This window comes from Nycticebus coucang, chromosome 6 (assembly GCF_027406575.1).
Source record: "Nycticebus coucang isolate mNycCou1 chromosome 6, mNycCou1.pri, whole genome shotgun sequence".
NCBI classification, from domain to species: domain Eukaryota; kingdom Metazoa; phylum Chordata; class Mammalia; order Primates; family Lorisidae; genus Nycticebus; species Nycticebus coucang.
The window spans coordinates 36,801,177-36,816,704 of record NC_069785.1 but is presented as its reverse complement, the minus strand read 5'-3'; the positions used below and the strand labels follow the sequence as shown (position 1 = coordinate 36,816,704).

The 15,528-nt window shown below is 36.6% G+C and overlaps 1 protein-coding gene across 1 annotated transcript in view; it reads left to right on the top strand.

Moving 5' to 3' along the window:
- Positions 1 to 15,528, top strand: part of AQR (aquarius intron-binding spliceosomal factor) — a 110,736-nt gene that overhangs the window by 64,486 nt on the left and 30,722 nt on the right. Inside the window, exons 20-24 of the mRNA XM_053593785.1 lie at positions 334 to 575; positions 4,304 to 4,450; positions 5,022 to 5,091; positions 8,826 to 8,936; positions 12,876 to 12,985. Of these exons, the coding sequence (XP_053449760.1) occupies positions 334 to 575; positions 4,304 to 4,450; positions 5,022 to 5,091; positions 8,826 to 8,936; positions 12,876 to 12,985 (680 nt within the window). The remainder of the gene's footprint in view (positions 1 to 333; positions 576 to 4,303; positions 4,451 to 5,021; positions 5,092 to 8,825; positions 8,937 to 12,875; positions 12,986 to 15,528) is intronic.

The window sequence follows — 15,528 nt, the reverse complement described above, 5'->3', positions numbered from 1 at the left end:
TTGTTCTATAATGTTTTCTTGTGTTGATGAGAGTGATTTTCATCCTACTCAACAGGAGTCAGGTGGTAAGCTCATTTATGTCATTCTGTCTAAACGAACTCTTAAAAGGATAAACTGTTCTTGCTAAGTTTGGTCTTTTGTTAAAGTCAGTGTATGTATCAGCTGAAAATATAGCTGTTGATTCAGTCTAGCCAAGCACCTGTCAGCAGAAAATAGCTTCTTGCCCTGAAACACTCAGGAATTCTGGATTAGTGCAGCCAGCTTTGCATTCCAGTGAAGTGCAAATGTTTGAGATGTCTTATTGACACAACTCTTCTGTCTTTTTACTGACAGGCTGTGCTGGAGACTATTCGGAACCTGATGAATACTGATTGTGTGGTACCTGAGTGGCTTCATGATATCATTTTGGGTTATGGGGACCCTAGTAGTGCACATTATTTGAAAATGCCCAATCAGATTGCCACCCTTGATTTCAACGATACATTTCTCTCTATTGAACATTTAAAAGCCAGCTTTCCTGGTCATAATGTTAAAGTGACTGTGGATGACCCAGCTCTACAGATACCCCCTTTCAGGTAAAATAGGAACTGAGTATATGTCTTTTGAGCATTTTGTAGTCAATCAGAGTTAGGCCACCGGGACCATTAACAAATGTGAATTTTGAGCATTACTGTATTTTGCTGTGTATAATGTGTACCCATGTTTTTGGCCCAAATTTTGAGGATAAAAAAAATCTTTCGTGTTTATTTTTTAATTCAGAGTTTTCATTGTTTATATTTAGGTATTTGTTTTTTTTGTGTGTTATAAAGGAATTTTAGCATTTGTTTTTTAACATTATGGTCCAAGAAATTTTATGTGTTAAGTAATTACAAAACAAGAACAGGTAAGAGATATAAGATATATTATGTACTGATAACAAATTTATGATTATTTGTGCATGATAGAAGGCCAAGAGCTCTTCATTACTGTCAATATCAGAAGTATCATCTTCAGTTTCTTCATTACCAATGTCTTCTGAAGAGTCACTTTTTTTATCCTGTATAAATTTCATTGTCTTCAGTTCCATCCACAGCATTGTTGAGGTTTTTTTTTTTTTGTTTTGAGGCAGTCTTACTCGGTGCCCTTGGTAGAGTGCTGTGGAGTCACAGCTCACAGCAATCTCAAACTCTTGGGCTTAAGCGATTCTCTTGCCTCAGCCTCCCCAGTAGCTGGGACTACAGGCGCCTACCATGATTCCCAGCTATTTTTTCTGTTTTTAGTAGAGATGGCGTCTCACTTTTGCTCAGGCTAGTCTCAAACTCCTGAGCTTAGGATTTCCACCCGTCTTGGCCTCCCAGAATGTTAGGATTACAGGTGCCGGGCCTCATGCTGCATTTTTTTCTTTTTTTTTTTGGTTGCAGTTCAGCCGGGGCCGGGTTTGAACCTGCCACCCTTGGTATGTGGGGCCGGCGCCTTACCAACTGAGCCACAGGCGCCGCCTTCATGCTGCATTTTTTAAACAATTCCCCAACCACTTCCTTCTTGACACCACTCCGCATTCTTAAGATCCAATCACAGACCTGGTCTGTGGATACTTTCTTGATTCTACTTGTGGGTGTTACGTCTTTACCAGCTGACTGCAGCCACTTTATTCATTACTCCTTCATTAGGGCCTTTAAGGACTTGTGGCTGGTTAGCCCAACAGGTATCATAGCAAGTTGGGTGTTCAAGTCCATTAGGATTGCTATTGCACTTTGTGTAAGGTGGGCTTTCATTGCAAAATAAGTTCAACAAAACTGATTACCGTATTTCAGGGTATTATTTTGCATATGGTTATCATTGCTTTCTAGAGTTACACTTTTAATCCATAAACATAAGTAAAAGAATTAAAAAACATATAGCTATGGAATCAGTGCTATCCATGTATATGCTCATCCTTATTTTTCCCTCAAATTTTGGCCCCCAAAAGATCACATTATACATGGCAAAATACAGCGTATCTGTGTTTTGTTTCAGCACTCCTACCTTTTCCATATAATCACTGGAATAAATTTGTTATTTTTGAATCTATTTCTAATTCTTTTTTTTTTTTTTTTTTTATTAAATCATAGCTGTGTACATTAATGCGATCATGGGGCACCATACACTGGTTTTATAGACCATTTGACACATTTTCATCACACTGGTTAACATAGCCTTCCTGGCATTTTCTTAGTTATTGTGTTAAGACATTTACATTCTACATTTACTAAGTTTCACATATACCCTTGTAAGATGCACCCTAATACTTTTTTTGAGACAGAATCTCACTTTGTCACCCTCCGTAGGGTGCCATGTCATCACAGCTCACAGCAACCTCAAACTCTTGGGTTCAAGGGATCCTCTTGCCTCAGCCCCCAAGTAGCTGGGACTGTAGGCACCTGCTACAACACCCAGCTAGATTTCTAATTCTTAGTGTAGAAGTCTTCTAAGACTACAGTGAAAATAGCTTCATACCTTATAAGGTATCAGTAAATGCTGCTTCTTTGAAGAGAACTATATAGATGTATTTATAATAAGCACTTGACTTAAGAAATACCTTTGCATTTGTTCATGATCAGACATTACTTAATACTCACAGCAATGTAATTTTGAATTTTCTTTTATTTTTAGGACAAATTCTTTTTTTCTTCAACCTTGTTTGTTTCCACAAATTTTAGATATTTGCAATATAGTTATATTTATTGTTAAATGAACTCTGCTTTTAAAATTTGAGTAGTAGAATGAAGTAGATGAGGTAATTGATGGCTGTTTACTGAATTTTTTTCATATGGATTAGAGGTAAAGCACCAACTATACCTATCTGTGGTGGCCTAGGGATCTCACTTTATTGCCCTTGGTAGAGTGCTGTGCCATCACAGCTCACAGCAACCTCCAGCTCCTGGGCTTAGGTGATTCTCTTGCCTCAGCCTCCCCAGTAGCTGGTCCCACAGGCGCTCGCCACAACACCTGGCTATTTTTTGTTGCAGTTTGGCCGGGGTCGGGTTTGAACCCACCACCCTCGGCAAATGGGGTCTGCGCCCTACTCACTGAGCCACAGGTGCCGCCCAGGATTACTCTCTTTGCTGGAAATTAGAACACACAGTTTTCAATTGTCTATGAAATAGAAATATAATAATTCTATATATTAAAAATACATATTCTTTTTTTTTTGGAGATAGAATTTCACTTTGTCACCGTCGGTATAGAGTACCGTGGCATTATAGCTCACAGCAACCTCAAACTCCTTGGGTCAAGTGATTCTCTTGCCTCAGCCTCCTGAGTAGCTGGGACTATAGGTGCCCTCCACAGTGCCTGGCTATTTTTTAGAGATGGGGTCTCGTTCTGGCTCAGGCTAGTCTCGAACTCATGAGCTCAGGCAGTCCATCTGTCTCAGCTTCCCAGAGTGCTAGGATTATAGGCGTGAGCCACCACACCTGGCCTTTCCTAAGCCTATTATTGGCAAAAATTATTTTTCTAATGCTGAAATCTCATTATTTTTTAATGTTTTTATTCCCAGGAATCCTGCCATATCTCATAGATTTTGCCTTAAGTATAGTTTTTCATGTGCCATGTCCTCATTATGGCAGTGCCTTTCCTCCCCCAAGTCCATTCCCTACCTTACTGCTAGAGCCACTTACTTCCTATGTAAAAAGCTGATTGCTCCTGTTGCTTACCACTTAAGGGCTTACCTCTTAGCCTCTTTGATTCTTAGCATTTTTTGGTATTATTTATCCTTTTAGAATGTGTTAGTGTAATTTTAGGGAGGTCATCAACTTACCTCAGGTGTCTGTGGAGAGTCACTTCCTAAATGCAGATGAAGAATCTCTGCCTTCAAAGCTTCATAATCCAGAGGTGTCCTAACAAAGTGTCTGTGGTACCCTGCATTCCAGCTGCTTGTATTTGGCCTCTGCTGTTGCTCTTCTTCCAGTAATGTCTTCTCATCTTCGAATGTCTAACTTCTTCAAGACTCATATTTGATACCACCTGTTTCATCAAGTCTTTTCTGACTTAAGGAAGAACCTTATAGTGCTTGAGTATAGCACTTTACAATGCATATGGCATAAGTATTTAATGTTTCTTTAAATTCTTTCTTGATTGAATGTCTTTTTCCAATCTGAACACCCTTAACACCCATTTTAGTGCTTATAAATCTGCTTTTTTCAGCATTTATGTGCAGATAGGGAATTCCTTTTAGGCCAGAAATATTTCTTACTCATCTGGTTATCCTGCATTGAGTATCATACACAAGATAATTGCTTAGTAAATCCTTATGTAATAATTAACGAAAGTTTCGTTCTTGTAGAATAACTTTTCCAGTCAGAAGTGGAAAAGGGAAGAAAAGAAAGGATGCAGACGGAGAAGATGAAGACACAGATGAGGCAAAAACTCTAATTGTGGAACCTCACGTTATTCCTAATAGGGGTCCTTATCCTTATAATCAACCCAAACGGTAATTTCACTACTATTTCCAATTCTGATAATAGTAGCCATTTCAAATGGGTTAATAATGTTCTTAGATTTTTAGATTCTTTTAAAGTCTGAAGAAACTTCTGTTTCTGGTCCTTCTCTCTGTCAACATTTTAGGCCACTGTATGGTTATGATATTTCAAAAAGAAGCCTTTTGGGGTGCTATGAGAAGTAAAGTTTAGAGTGCTCCCGTAGTCTAAGCATAGTCTTATTCATGACTACATGTTATGCACAGTAATAGCCCTCACGCATGTGTGCTGTAACTAATTGTGTTTCATTTGTGCTAGCTTGGAAGCTAGAAGTTGGGCACACCTAGTGAGGTCTGGGACAGGCTAAGTGTATTCAAACATAACTGTAATCTTTGTGTAAGATTTTTTTGGTTTTAGTTGTCGTGTTAGGGGGAAAAGAGGAAGGAAGTCGTTCAAAAGAGATTGAGAGAACAGGGCTGGATACAGAGCAGACATTTAGACCTCTGGTCAATGTTGCTGAAATTTGTACTAAATCTCATTTATCTCTATTTTTAACTAACTTTCTATTTACCCTTTTATTTGTAGTAATACAATTCAGTTCACTCATACACAGATAGAGGCTATCCGTGCTGGAATGCAGCCTGGGCTGACTATGGTAAGAGAATTATTGTTACACATGTTCTTACAGGGATTAAGACTAGAACTAAGCAACAAGTTTTAGAGTGTGTTCTATTTAGAGTAAAAACCCAGCTGAATTTAAGTATTTGTAAGTAATTGTATTATAGCATCTTAATGCATATGGAGATCTTGCTGTTCATTTTAATATTCATCAATAAAGTTTTTTTTTTTTTTTTTGAGACAGAGTCTCACTATGTCACCCTTGGTAGAGGGTGGTGCCATCACAGCAACCTCAAACTCTTGGACTTTTACACGATTCTCTTGCCTCAGCCTCCCAAGTAGTTGGGACTTCAGGCACCTGCCACAACGCTCAGCTATTTTTGTTGTTGTTATTTTTTTTTTAATTTATTTTAATTTATTTATTTATTTTGCTGTTTTTGGCCGGGGCTGGGTTTGAACCCACCACCTCCGGCATATAGGGCCGGTGCCCTACTCCTTTGAGCCACAGGCACCACCCTTGTTGTTGTAGTTGTTATTGTTGTTTGACAGATCCTGGCTGGGTTCAAACCTGCCAGCCCCTGTGTATGTGGCCAGCGCCCTAGCTGCTGAGCTATAGGAGCCAACCCCATAAATAAAGTTTTATTAGAACTTGGTCATGGTGTTTTTTTTAAATTTTAAAAGCTTTGTTTTATTTTTAATGAACAGATAACACTATACATAATTATGGAATACAGTGTGTTATTTTGATACCTGTGTCCATTTTGTAATGATCAAATTAGGGTAAATAGCAAATCCATTGCTTGTTTTTGTATTGCCTGTGGCTAATTTTGTGCTACCAACAGCAGAGATAAGTATTTGTAATAGAGATTTTATGGCCAAGCCTAAAATGTTTACTGTCTGGCTCTTTACAGAAAAAGTCTGCTGACAACTGATTTAGAGGTGTTTAACCTCTAAGTAATTGGAGATTTTCCTCTTATCTTCCAGTTACTGATTTCTGGTTTAAGTCCATTATGGTCAGAGAATATACTTAGTATGATATCAGTTTTTTTGTTTGTCACTTTTTTAATATGTTGAGGTTTGTTTTATGGCTCAGGATCTGCTCTATCCTTGCGAATATTCATGTGCATTTAAAAGAATGCATATTCTGTTGGATTTGGGTGAAATGTCTTATAAATATCAATGAGATTCTTTAGGGTGATTCTGTTATTCATTTCTTCTCTATCGTTGCTGATTTTCTGTCTGTTATTTCTGGTGATTATTGAAAGAATATTGAAGTCTTCAACTGCAATTATGAATTTGTTTATTTTTCCTGTTGGTTTTTGCAGTCAGTCAAATATTCAACCACTGAACCGCACTTCCATTTAAAATATATCTTGAAGCTTTGTGGATGGGTGCTTACACCTTCAGGGTCGTTATATTGTCTTGGTGAAGTGATTCATTATTATTATGTAATGTTTCTCCATTACTGGTGGGTTTTTTTGCTCTCAAGTCTCCGTTGTCTGATATTAATATAGCCACTGTAGCTTTTTTTTGATTAGTGTTTGAGTATTTCTTTATCCATTATTTTATTTCTACCCATCATTTTGTTTGAAGTGAGTTTCTTGTAAACTGCATGTATTTGGAGCATATTTTTTTTAATCCATTCTGACAGTCTGTTTTTCAATTTATGTGTTCAGACCATGTATATGTGTATTTAATACAAATATTGATAGGTTTGGATACAGGCCAACCATTTTTTATTTCCTTCCAGTTTGTTCCCTTTATTTTGTATTTTTCAGTTTCCCCTTTGCTGCCTTCTCTTGGGTTATTTGAATAGCTCTTAATGTTTTGTTTTCTTATTTACTGCTCTAGGGAGTTGCAGCATACTGAAATTTTCATAGCCTACTTAGATTCAGTATTTTGTCACTTCAGATTGAATGGAGGGTACTGAATGCCATGCAGGTCCCTTTACCTTCTGCTTTTATGTTATGGATACCCTATATATTATATCTTAGTATAGTGAAGATTCCATCAGGTGATATCTTACATTTACCATTTATCCTTCATTCTAAATATGCTGTTTCCTCTGGTACCATTTCTTGTCTGTCTGAAGATCTTTTTTTTTAAAATCACTTTTTAGAACAGGTCTGCTAGCAGTGAGTTATCTTTGTTTTCCCTTTTGTGAGAATGGCTCTAATTCACCTTTATTCATGAAAGATATTTTCTCTGTACATAAAATTCTGGATTGAGAGAAGGTTTTTTTTTTTTTTTTTTTTTACCTTTCAGCACTTTTTAAAGATGTTCTTCCACTTCCTTCTGATTTCAATATTTTATGATAAGAAAACCACAGTCAGTTGAAACATCCTTTCTATATGTAATCTATTCTTTTTCTCTGATTACCATTTTTTTTTTTTTTTTTTTAGTTTTCAGCCATTTAATTGTGAATCTGGGCTTCGATTTTTTTTTTTTTTGTAGTTATTATTCTGTTTAGCACTCAGTGAGCTCAAATCTGTAGCTTTATGTCTTTTGCTATATTGCAGAAATTTTCAGCCATTAGTTTTCAAATATTTTTATCCATCCTGTACTCTTTTTCCACTCCTTAAAATTCAATGACATGAATATTAGACCGTTTGGTGTTGTCCCATAAACTCACAAGTGTCTATTTATTTTATTTTTTAATTTATTGTTGGGGATTCATTGAAGGTATAAGAAACCAGGTTACACTGATTGCATTTGTCAGTAAAGACCCTCTTACAATCATGTCTTGCCCCCAAAAGCTGTGGCACACACCAAGGCCCCACCCCCTCTCTCTTTCCCTCTCTCTGCCTTTCCTTTCCCCACCCCTCCCTCCTCCTTTGTCTCTCTGCTCTCCCCTTCCTCCACCCTCACTGTGTCATTAATTGTCCATTAATTGTCCTCATATCAAAATTGAGTACATAGGATTCATGGTTCTCCATTCTTGTGATGCATTACTAAGAATAATGTCTTCCACTTCCATCCAGCTTAATACAAAGGCTGTCAAGTCTCCATTTTTTTTAATGGCTGAATAGTATTCTATGGTGTACATATACCACAGCTTGTTAATCCATTCCGGGGTTGGTGGGCATTTAGGTTGTTTCCACATTTTGGCGATTGTAAATTGAGCTGCAATAAACAGTCTAGTGCAAGTGTCCTTATGATAAAAGGATTTTTTTTCCTTCTGGGTAGATGTCCAGTAATGGGATTGCAGGATCAAATGGGAGGTCTAGCCTGAGTTCTTTGAGGGTTCTCCATACTTCCTTCCAAAAAGGTTGTATTAGTTTGCAGTTCCACCAGCAGTGTAAAAGTGTTCCTTTCTCTCCACATCCATGTCAGCATCTACAGTTTTGATATTTTGTGATGTGGGCCATGCTCGCTAGGGTTAGATGGTATCTCGGGGTGGTTTTGATTTGCATTTCTCTAATGATTAGGGATGATGAGCATTTTTTCATATGTTTGTCAGCCATTCATCTGTCTTTTTTAAAGAAGGTTCTATTCACGTCTCTTTCCCATTGATAGATATATGGGATTGTTGGCGTTTTTCATGTGGATTAATTTGCATTCTCTATTTTTTTTAATCTTTTTTTCTGTTGTTAAGTTTGCAGAATTTCTACTGATCTTTCTTCAAGTTCACTGGCTCTTCCTCTGAGAGGAATCTATCCTCTGTTGTTGAATACATCCAGTGAATTTTTTTGTTATTTTTCATTCTTAGACTTTCTACTTTTTAATAATATGATAACTTAGTAATTTGTTATACCTTCATTTTCTTTTAAGGTTGTGGGTCCACCTGGCACAGGAAAAACTGATGTGGCAGTCCAAATCATATCCAACATTTACCACAACTTTCCAGAGCAGAGAACTCTGATTGTTACTCATTCCAATCAGGTAAATGACTGTGTGTGTGTGTGTCTGTGTGTGCGCGCATGCACACATGAAGGTGCATATTGAGGGTGAGGGGAGCAGTAAAGAAAGGAGAAGGATGCATGAAAGCACAGTGTAGATGATTTCTTCTTATATGAAAAACTGATCACAGGTACCACAGAATAATAGGAAACACTAATTAGTACAGATAGCCTCCAACTTATAATGGTTCAATTTAAAATATTTTGACTTATGATATTTTGACTTTATGATCATGTGAAAGTATTTTAGTAGAAGCCATACTTTGTTTACCCATATAACCATTCTGTTTTATAGTTTTAGTGAAATATTCAGTAAATTATATGAGATAGTCAACATTTTATTATAAAATAGGTATGGTATTAGATGGTTTTGCCCAACTATAGGCTAATATAAGTGTTCTAAGCACATTCAAGGTAAGCTAGGCTAAGCCATGATGTTCAGTTGATTAGATGTATTAAATACATTTTCAGTGTATCATATTTTCCATTTATGATGGGTTTATCATAATGTAACCCCATCATAAGTCAAAGAGCATCTGAATAGTATTTGTTATTGAGTTATTCTTAGATTATCACCACAGCACACTAAGGGACATATAAAAGTACCTTTATTCCTATTGGAGAGGGTCAAAATATGGAAAAGCTAATAATATTTGGGTATGTGGTCAGATATTTGGATTAAGTTAAATTGTCAGTTTTTCCCTTATTTTTCAACCTTCCTCCATGCTGAGCTAGAACTTTCACTTTGAGATTGAAAGAATTAACCCTTACCAGTAGCATTTTCCTTCGTTTAGTAGTATGAATATTCCTAAAAGACTGAAGTGTATTAATATTGAATTGAATTTCAAATGCTTGTGAAATATACATGTGAATATCTGTATTATATGGAAAGACTATGTGTACTGAATTAGAAGCCTTCAGAAATGAGGAAGAACAAGGAATGTGTATTAGCCCTGCTGTAAAATGTGATAGGCAGTTCTCAGAATATCCTGAAACACATTATGAAACTTGCAGGGTGTCCCCAAACTTGTAGGGAAAATGGGATATTGTTGCTAAATGTATCTTTATTTACAAAATATTCATTATAAAATTTTATAAAACATTCTCCATGTGGTGGCCACCTTTTTCTACACACACACACGAAATCTTGTCTCCCACTCATGGAGAATACATTCTGAGATGTCTGTTTTCCTATGATAGAGACTTTTAGAGCACCTGCATAAGCTCTGAAAATACTCACTTTCTCAGAATCTATTTAACAATGGTGACATCAATTGCCCAGTCTTCATAAGAGTTGATCTAGAAGCATAGAGTTTTGGGAATGCTAAACGTCAGTGGGTTTTTTTTTTTTTTTTTTTCAGTTTTGGCCGGGTCTGGGTTTGAACCTGCCACCTCTGGCATATGGGGCCAGCGCCCTACTCCTTTGAGCCAGAGGCGCTGCCCTATGGTTTTTTTTTTTTTTTTTTTTTTAAGTAATACTGTGTATTTCATTTACCTGTCATATTTTTTTTTTTTTTTTTTTGTAGAGACAGAGTCTCACTTTATGGCCCTCGGTAGAGTGCCGTGGCCTCACACAGCTCACAGCAACCTCCAACTCCTGGCCTTAAGCGATTCTCTTGCCTCAGCCTCCCGAGTAGCTGGGACTACAGGCGCCCGCCACAACGCCCGGCTATTTTTTGGTTGCAGTTTGGCCAGGGCTGGGTTTGAATCCACCACCCTCGGCATATGGGACCGGCGCCTTACTGACTGAGCCACAGGCGCCGCCCTACCTGTCATATTTTTATAATATTTTTGAAGTTTATAAATAATAGTGGCATGTTGTTCTGGGGAGAGTTGTTCCGGGTAGGGTGTCAGTTTGGACTTCGTCTTGATAAACAAAACAAAAAAAATTACAAAAAGAAGTTTCTTCTATATAATAAAATTTAGTCTGTGATAATTATACCTATTTGTAAATTTTTAGCGTGAACAAAGAAAAATTAATATGTTGTTTTAGCAATAGCTTTTACTAAGTTTTGTCATACCTTTATGTGGCTTTCTATAGATTCTTCTATGGTGTAATTGATCTATATAGCACAGTCATAGAGGAGGCTGATGTGTAGAACTAGACAAATAATTCATTACTTGCTAAGGGTCTTTCTCAAGCCTTTGAAATTCAAATCATCCTCCTTGATGTCCATCAGATTGTTGATTTTTTTCTTCAGTTGTTAACTGTTTGTTTGCCAGATCATCATTTGCATGTATGATTCGAGTAGTTCTCCAAAATTATTCAATTCATAATGAAATTTTGTAGTTTTTGTTGAAACTGTAATGCGAGGGTATTTTTTATTCACTAAATCCATGTGATTCTTGAGTTTAGATAGTGAGTAATGTCATGTAATCTGATTTGTTGGGTCCTGAGTTATGGGTGGTAAGTATCAAGAGTTTGGACAGAGTAGGGAATTTCTCTGAAATTTTATGTTAAATCTCTTCAGTTTCTAAGTTCTAATTGCCAGAATTTTGATAGTAGTGGATACTTGTATTTACATTAGATAACCTGGGTATTTATGAGATTGGATGTTGACTTGGCAGGTAGGGTTGGACTAGTGATCAATAGAGATGTTGGAATGGAGGTTGATTTTTAAATGATATCTTTATTAGTGTATCTTTCCATACTCCAAAACTCCTGCCTTTCTGTAAAACTTTGTAACTATAGAGGTTCAGATAATGTTTATGAGGATTTAGGGGAAACCTAAATTTGAACATTTCATAGGTAGGAAAGAGTGAGTTCTAAATTGCTTTCATCAGAGTATTTTGTGATAAATGACTGCTTAAAAATCTTATGATTTTTAAGTCTAAAAATCTTCAACTTTTTAGTCTAAGATTTGAATAATGCACTTTTATCTTTCCACCCTCTGGTCCTCTTAATGTAATTCACCTACATATTCACTGCCTTGTTACTGTCCTTTTTCAACTGCAAAAACTTTTTCAGTTCTCTGCAACCCATAGAAATGCTATTGAATGAAATGAAACTCAATATAGTTGCTGATCATTTTAGAAATTATTACATCTTGGGGGAAATGGCATCTGAGCCAATACCTTTCTCTTTTCATTAAGTAAAAGCAGAGATTTAATGGGTAGGTGGTTTTATGGTTTGTAATTATTTACAAGTTTACATAGATGGCAATATCAATATCAGAAATCAACAAAAAAACTTTTTTTTTCAAAATTATAAATGGCCTAATTAAGATCTATTTCCCTTTGTGTTTCAATTTTTTTTTTTTTTCAGAGACAGAGTCTCACTTTGTTGCCCTTGGTAGAGTGCTATGGCATCACAGCTCACAGCAACCTCCAGCTCTTGGGCTTAGGCTGTTCTCTGGCCTCAGCATCCTGAGTAGCTGGGACCACAGGTGCCCACCACAACACCTGGCTATTTTTTGTTGCAGTTTGGCCGGGGCTGGGTTTGAACCCGCCACCCTTGGTATATGGGGCTGGTGCCCTATTCACTGAGCCACAGGCACCGCCCTTGTGTTTCAGTTTTGATTCTTAATCAGGTAATGCTCATTCTTTTCTGTCCTTCTAAATGTCAGGGATTTTTTGTTTATTTGTTTGTTTTGAGACAGAGTCTCAAGCTGTCACCCTGGGAAGAGTGCCATGGCATTACAGCGCACAGCAACCTCAAACTCTTGGGCTTAAGCAAGTCTCTTGCCTCAGCCTCCCAAGTAGCCGGGACTACAGGCACCCGCCACAATGCCCGTCTATTTGTTGTTGTTGTTATAGTTGTCATTGTTGTTTTAGCTGGAACGGGCCGAGTTCGAACCCTCCAGCCTTGGTGTATGTGACTGGCACCCTACCGACTGAGCTACGGGCACTGCCAAATGTCAGTTTTTGTTATGTTTAAAGATGCCTCCTGATTCCTTGAAACCTACCTTGCTTTATTCTTCAGGCCCTGAATCAGTTGTTTGAGAAAATTATGGCTTTAGATATTGATGAACGCCACCTCTTGCGTCTTGGTCACGGAGAAGAAGAGCTGGAGACAGAGAAAGATTTCAGCAGGTGAGCAGATGGGAGTGAGTTGTGAAACAGTGTACAAAAGAATTTTTGACTTTTTCTTCCTTCTCTTTATTCGAGAAACACCAGGAGAAGAGAGCAATGAATAACCAAACTTGATTCTGAAAGGTTCTAGTGTAACCTAGCTAGATTATATATTGACCTAAAATTTTGTGTGGTTATGCTATTTTTTCCTCAAGTATTCAGTTAATTTAGTGAAGAGAATTATCTGATTCGTCTTTATGAAATTGTAGACTGCCATTTGGTTTCTAGTCATTGAGGTAATTTTTCTCTTGCTAGTTCAGAACTGTACAACTTTAAAGATTCTTTTTTCACATTTCATCCAGACATTTAATTTACCTGTGTTTTAGTTACCAACTAAGAGGTCAGTTTATTTAGAGAAGTGCAAATTAATAATTAATGATAGTATAAGCTTTGGGATTATAAGTGTAATTGCTGATACTTATTGCCAATTTAGCTGGGCTTTATGTTTCATATTATATATTGTTAATTGACTAAAATTTTATGAGTTAAATTTTTTCATCATTAGTATTTTAGTTTTTTTCTTTCAAAGTTGATTTATAATCATTTTATTTATATTTAAATCCAATTAAAAACCAAATTTTAGGTAATAAACATAATTAGCAGCTAGGCATATTTAATATAATCTTTGACTGAATTGGATCATAGACATTAAATGAGTTTTAAATTATAATGTTGCATCCATTTTGAGTTCTTATATTACAGAGCTCACACTTAATGACCCCTAAAAGTCATTATATTGCAAAGGGCAAATCAAAACATGCCATAAGTTATTTGGGGTATTCGATTCTTAATTTTGGATCCATCAGTGCTTCTTATGGGTATTTTGTCATGTTAAATCTAACAAAGATGGGTTAGATTCTAAAATCTAATATTTCATAATTCAGTGAACATAGTGGTGATAATGGAATATATAATGCTGTAATTACAATTATATTACACTGGAATTTATAGTATTAAAAGAATATTACAATAGTAGAATTTCTTTTCTCTTCTTTTTTTTTTTTTTTTTTTAAGAGAGTTCTCGCTCTGTTACCGAGGTTGGAGTATGGTGGCATGATCATAGCTCACTATAGCCTTGAACTTCTAGGCTCAAGCTATGCTCCTGCCTCAGCCTTCCAAGTAAGGTAGGGCTATAGGCATACACCCTCATGCTCGCCTAACTTTAAAATTTTTTTTTAGAAATGAGGTCTTAACTATGTCACCCAAGGTGGTCTCCTTAAACTAGTGGGCTCAAGCAATTCTCCTGCCCTAGCCTCCCAAAACCTAGGATTATAACCATGAGCCACCATGCCCAGCCTAGAGGTAAAATTTTTAAAATGATTTCATATACCACCAAATTTCTGGGGGAAAAAATACTTTTTGTTGTCTGATACACAAGCCGAGTCCTAGGTCTTGTTTGTATGTGTTTGTTCATTTGGTGGGCATATTCTTTATTTCTCTCTTTTTGTCATAATTAAAAAGAAAAGTAATGACTATTGTTTTATAATAAAAAGTAACTCTCTGTAAAGAAAAAATTTTAACACCTACTAAGGGAGTGATCATACATAATTCCATGGAAAACAACTTTTGTTAGTCTTTTTCTTTATTCAGACTTTATTTATAGTTTTATATATTGCTTTTTTAAAATATTTAATAAACCTTACTTTTATTTTATTTTATTTTAGAGACAGAGTCTCACTTTATCGCCCTTGGTAGAGTGCTGTGGCGTCACAGTTCACAGCAACCTCTAACTCTTGGGCTTAGATGATTCTCTTGCCTCAGCCTCCCGAGTAGCTGGGACTACAGGCACCTGCCACAACACCCAGCTATTTTTTATTGCGGTTTGGCCAGGGCTGGGTTTGAACCCGCTACCCTCAGTCTGTGGGGCTGGTGCCCTACTCACTGAGCCATAGGCACCGCCCTAAACCTTACTTTTAAAGTATGACATGCTAAATTAGCAGACAGTACATAGACTTTTGTTGTATTGCACATTACTTTTTAAATTTAGCATTATGTCACAAAATTTTGGCATTGTTTTACAAAGTCTCTAAACATTTCTAATTTTTTCTCATCAGCAAATTGTTCATTGTAGGTAAAATTTTAAATTAGAGATAAGCAAATAGAAAACAGTTAACCTGCATAATGTTTATATCCAAGTTGAAAAATTCTTCAAAACATAGATTATGTCTTACATTTCTTTTATACTCTTGATCATTTCTTGCTGCCTCAAAAGTGAATCTCTCAACTATAAAACAGCTAGGAACAAATCTTTAAGATGGTGAACAGCAGTGATTAAACCATTTAATCTTTTTTTTTTTTTTTTTGAGAGAGAGTCTCTGTCACCCTGGGGTTGAGTGCGAAGGCACTCATAGCTCACAGCAACCTCCAACTCTTAGGTTCAAGCGATCCTCATGCCTCAGCTTCCTGAGTAGCTGGGACTGTGGGCACCTGTCACAATGTCTGACTAATTTTTCTATTTTTAGTAGAGACAGGGTCTCACTCTTGCTCAGGCTGATCTCCAACTC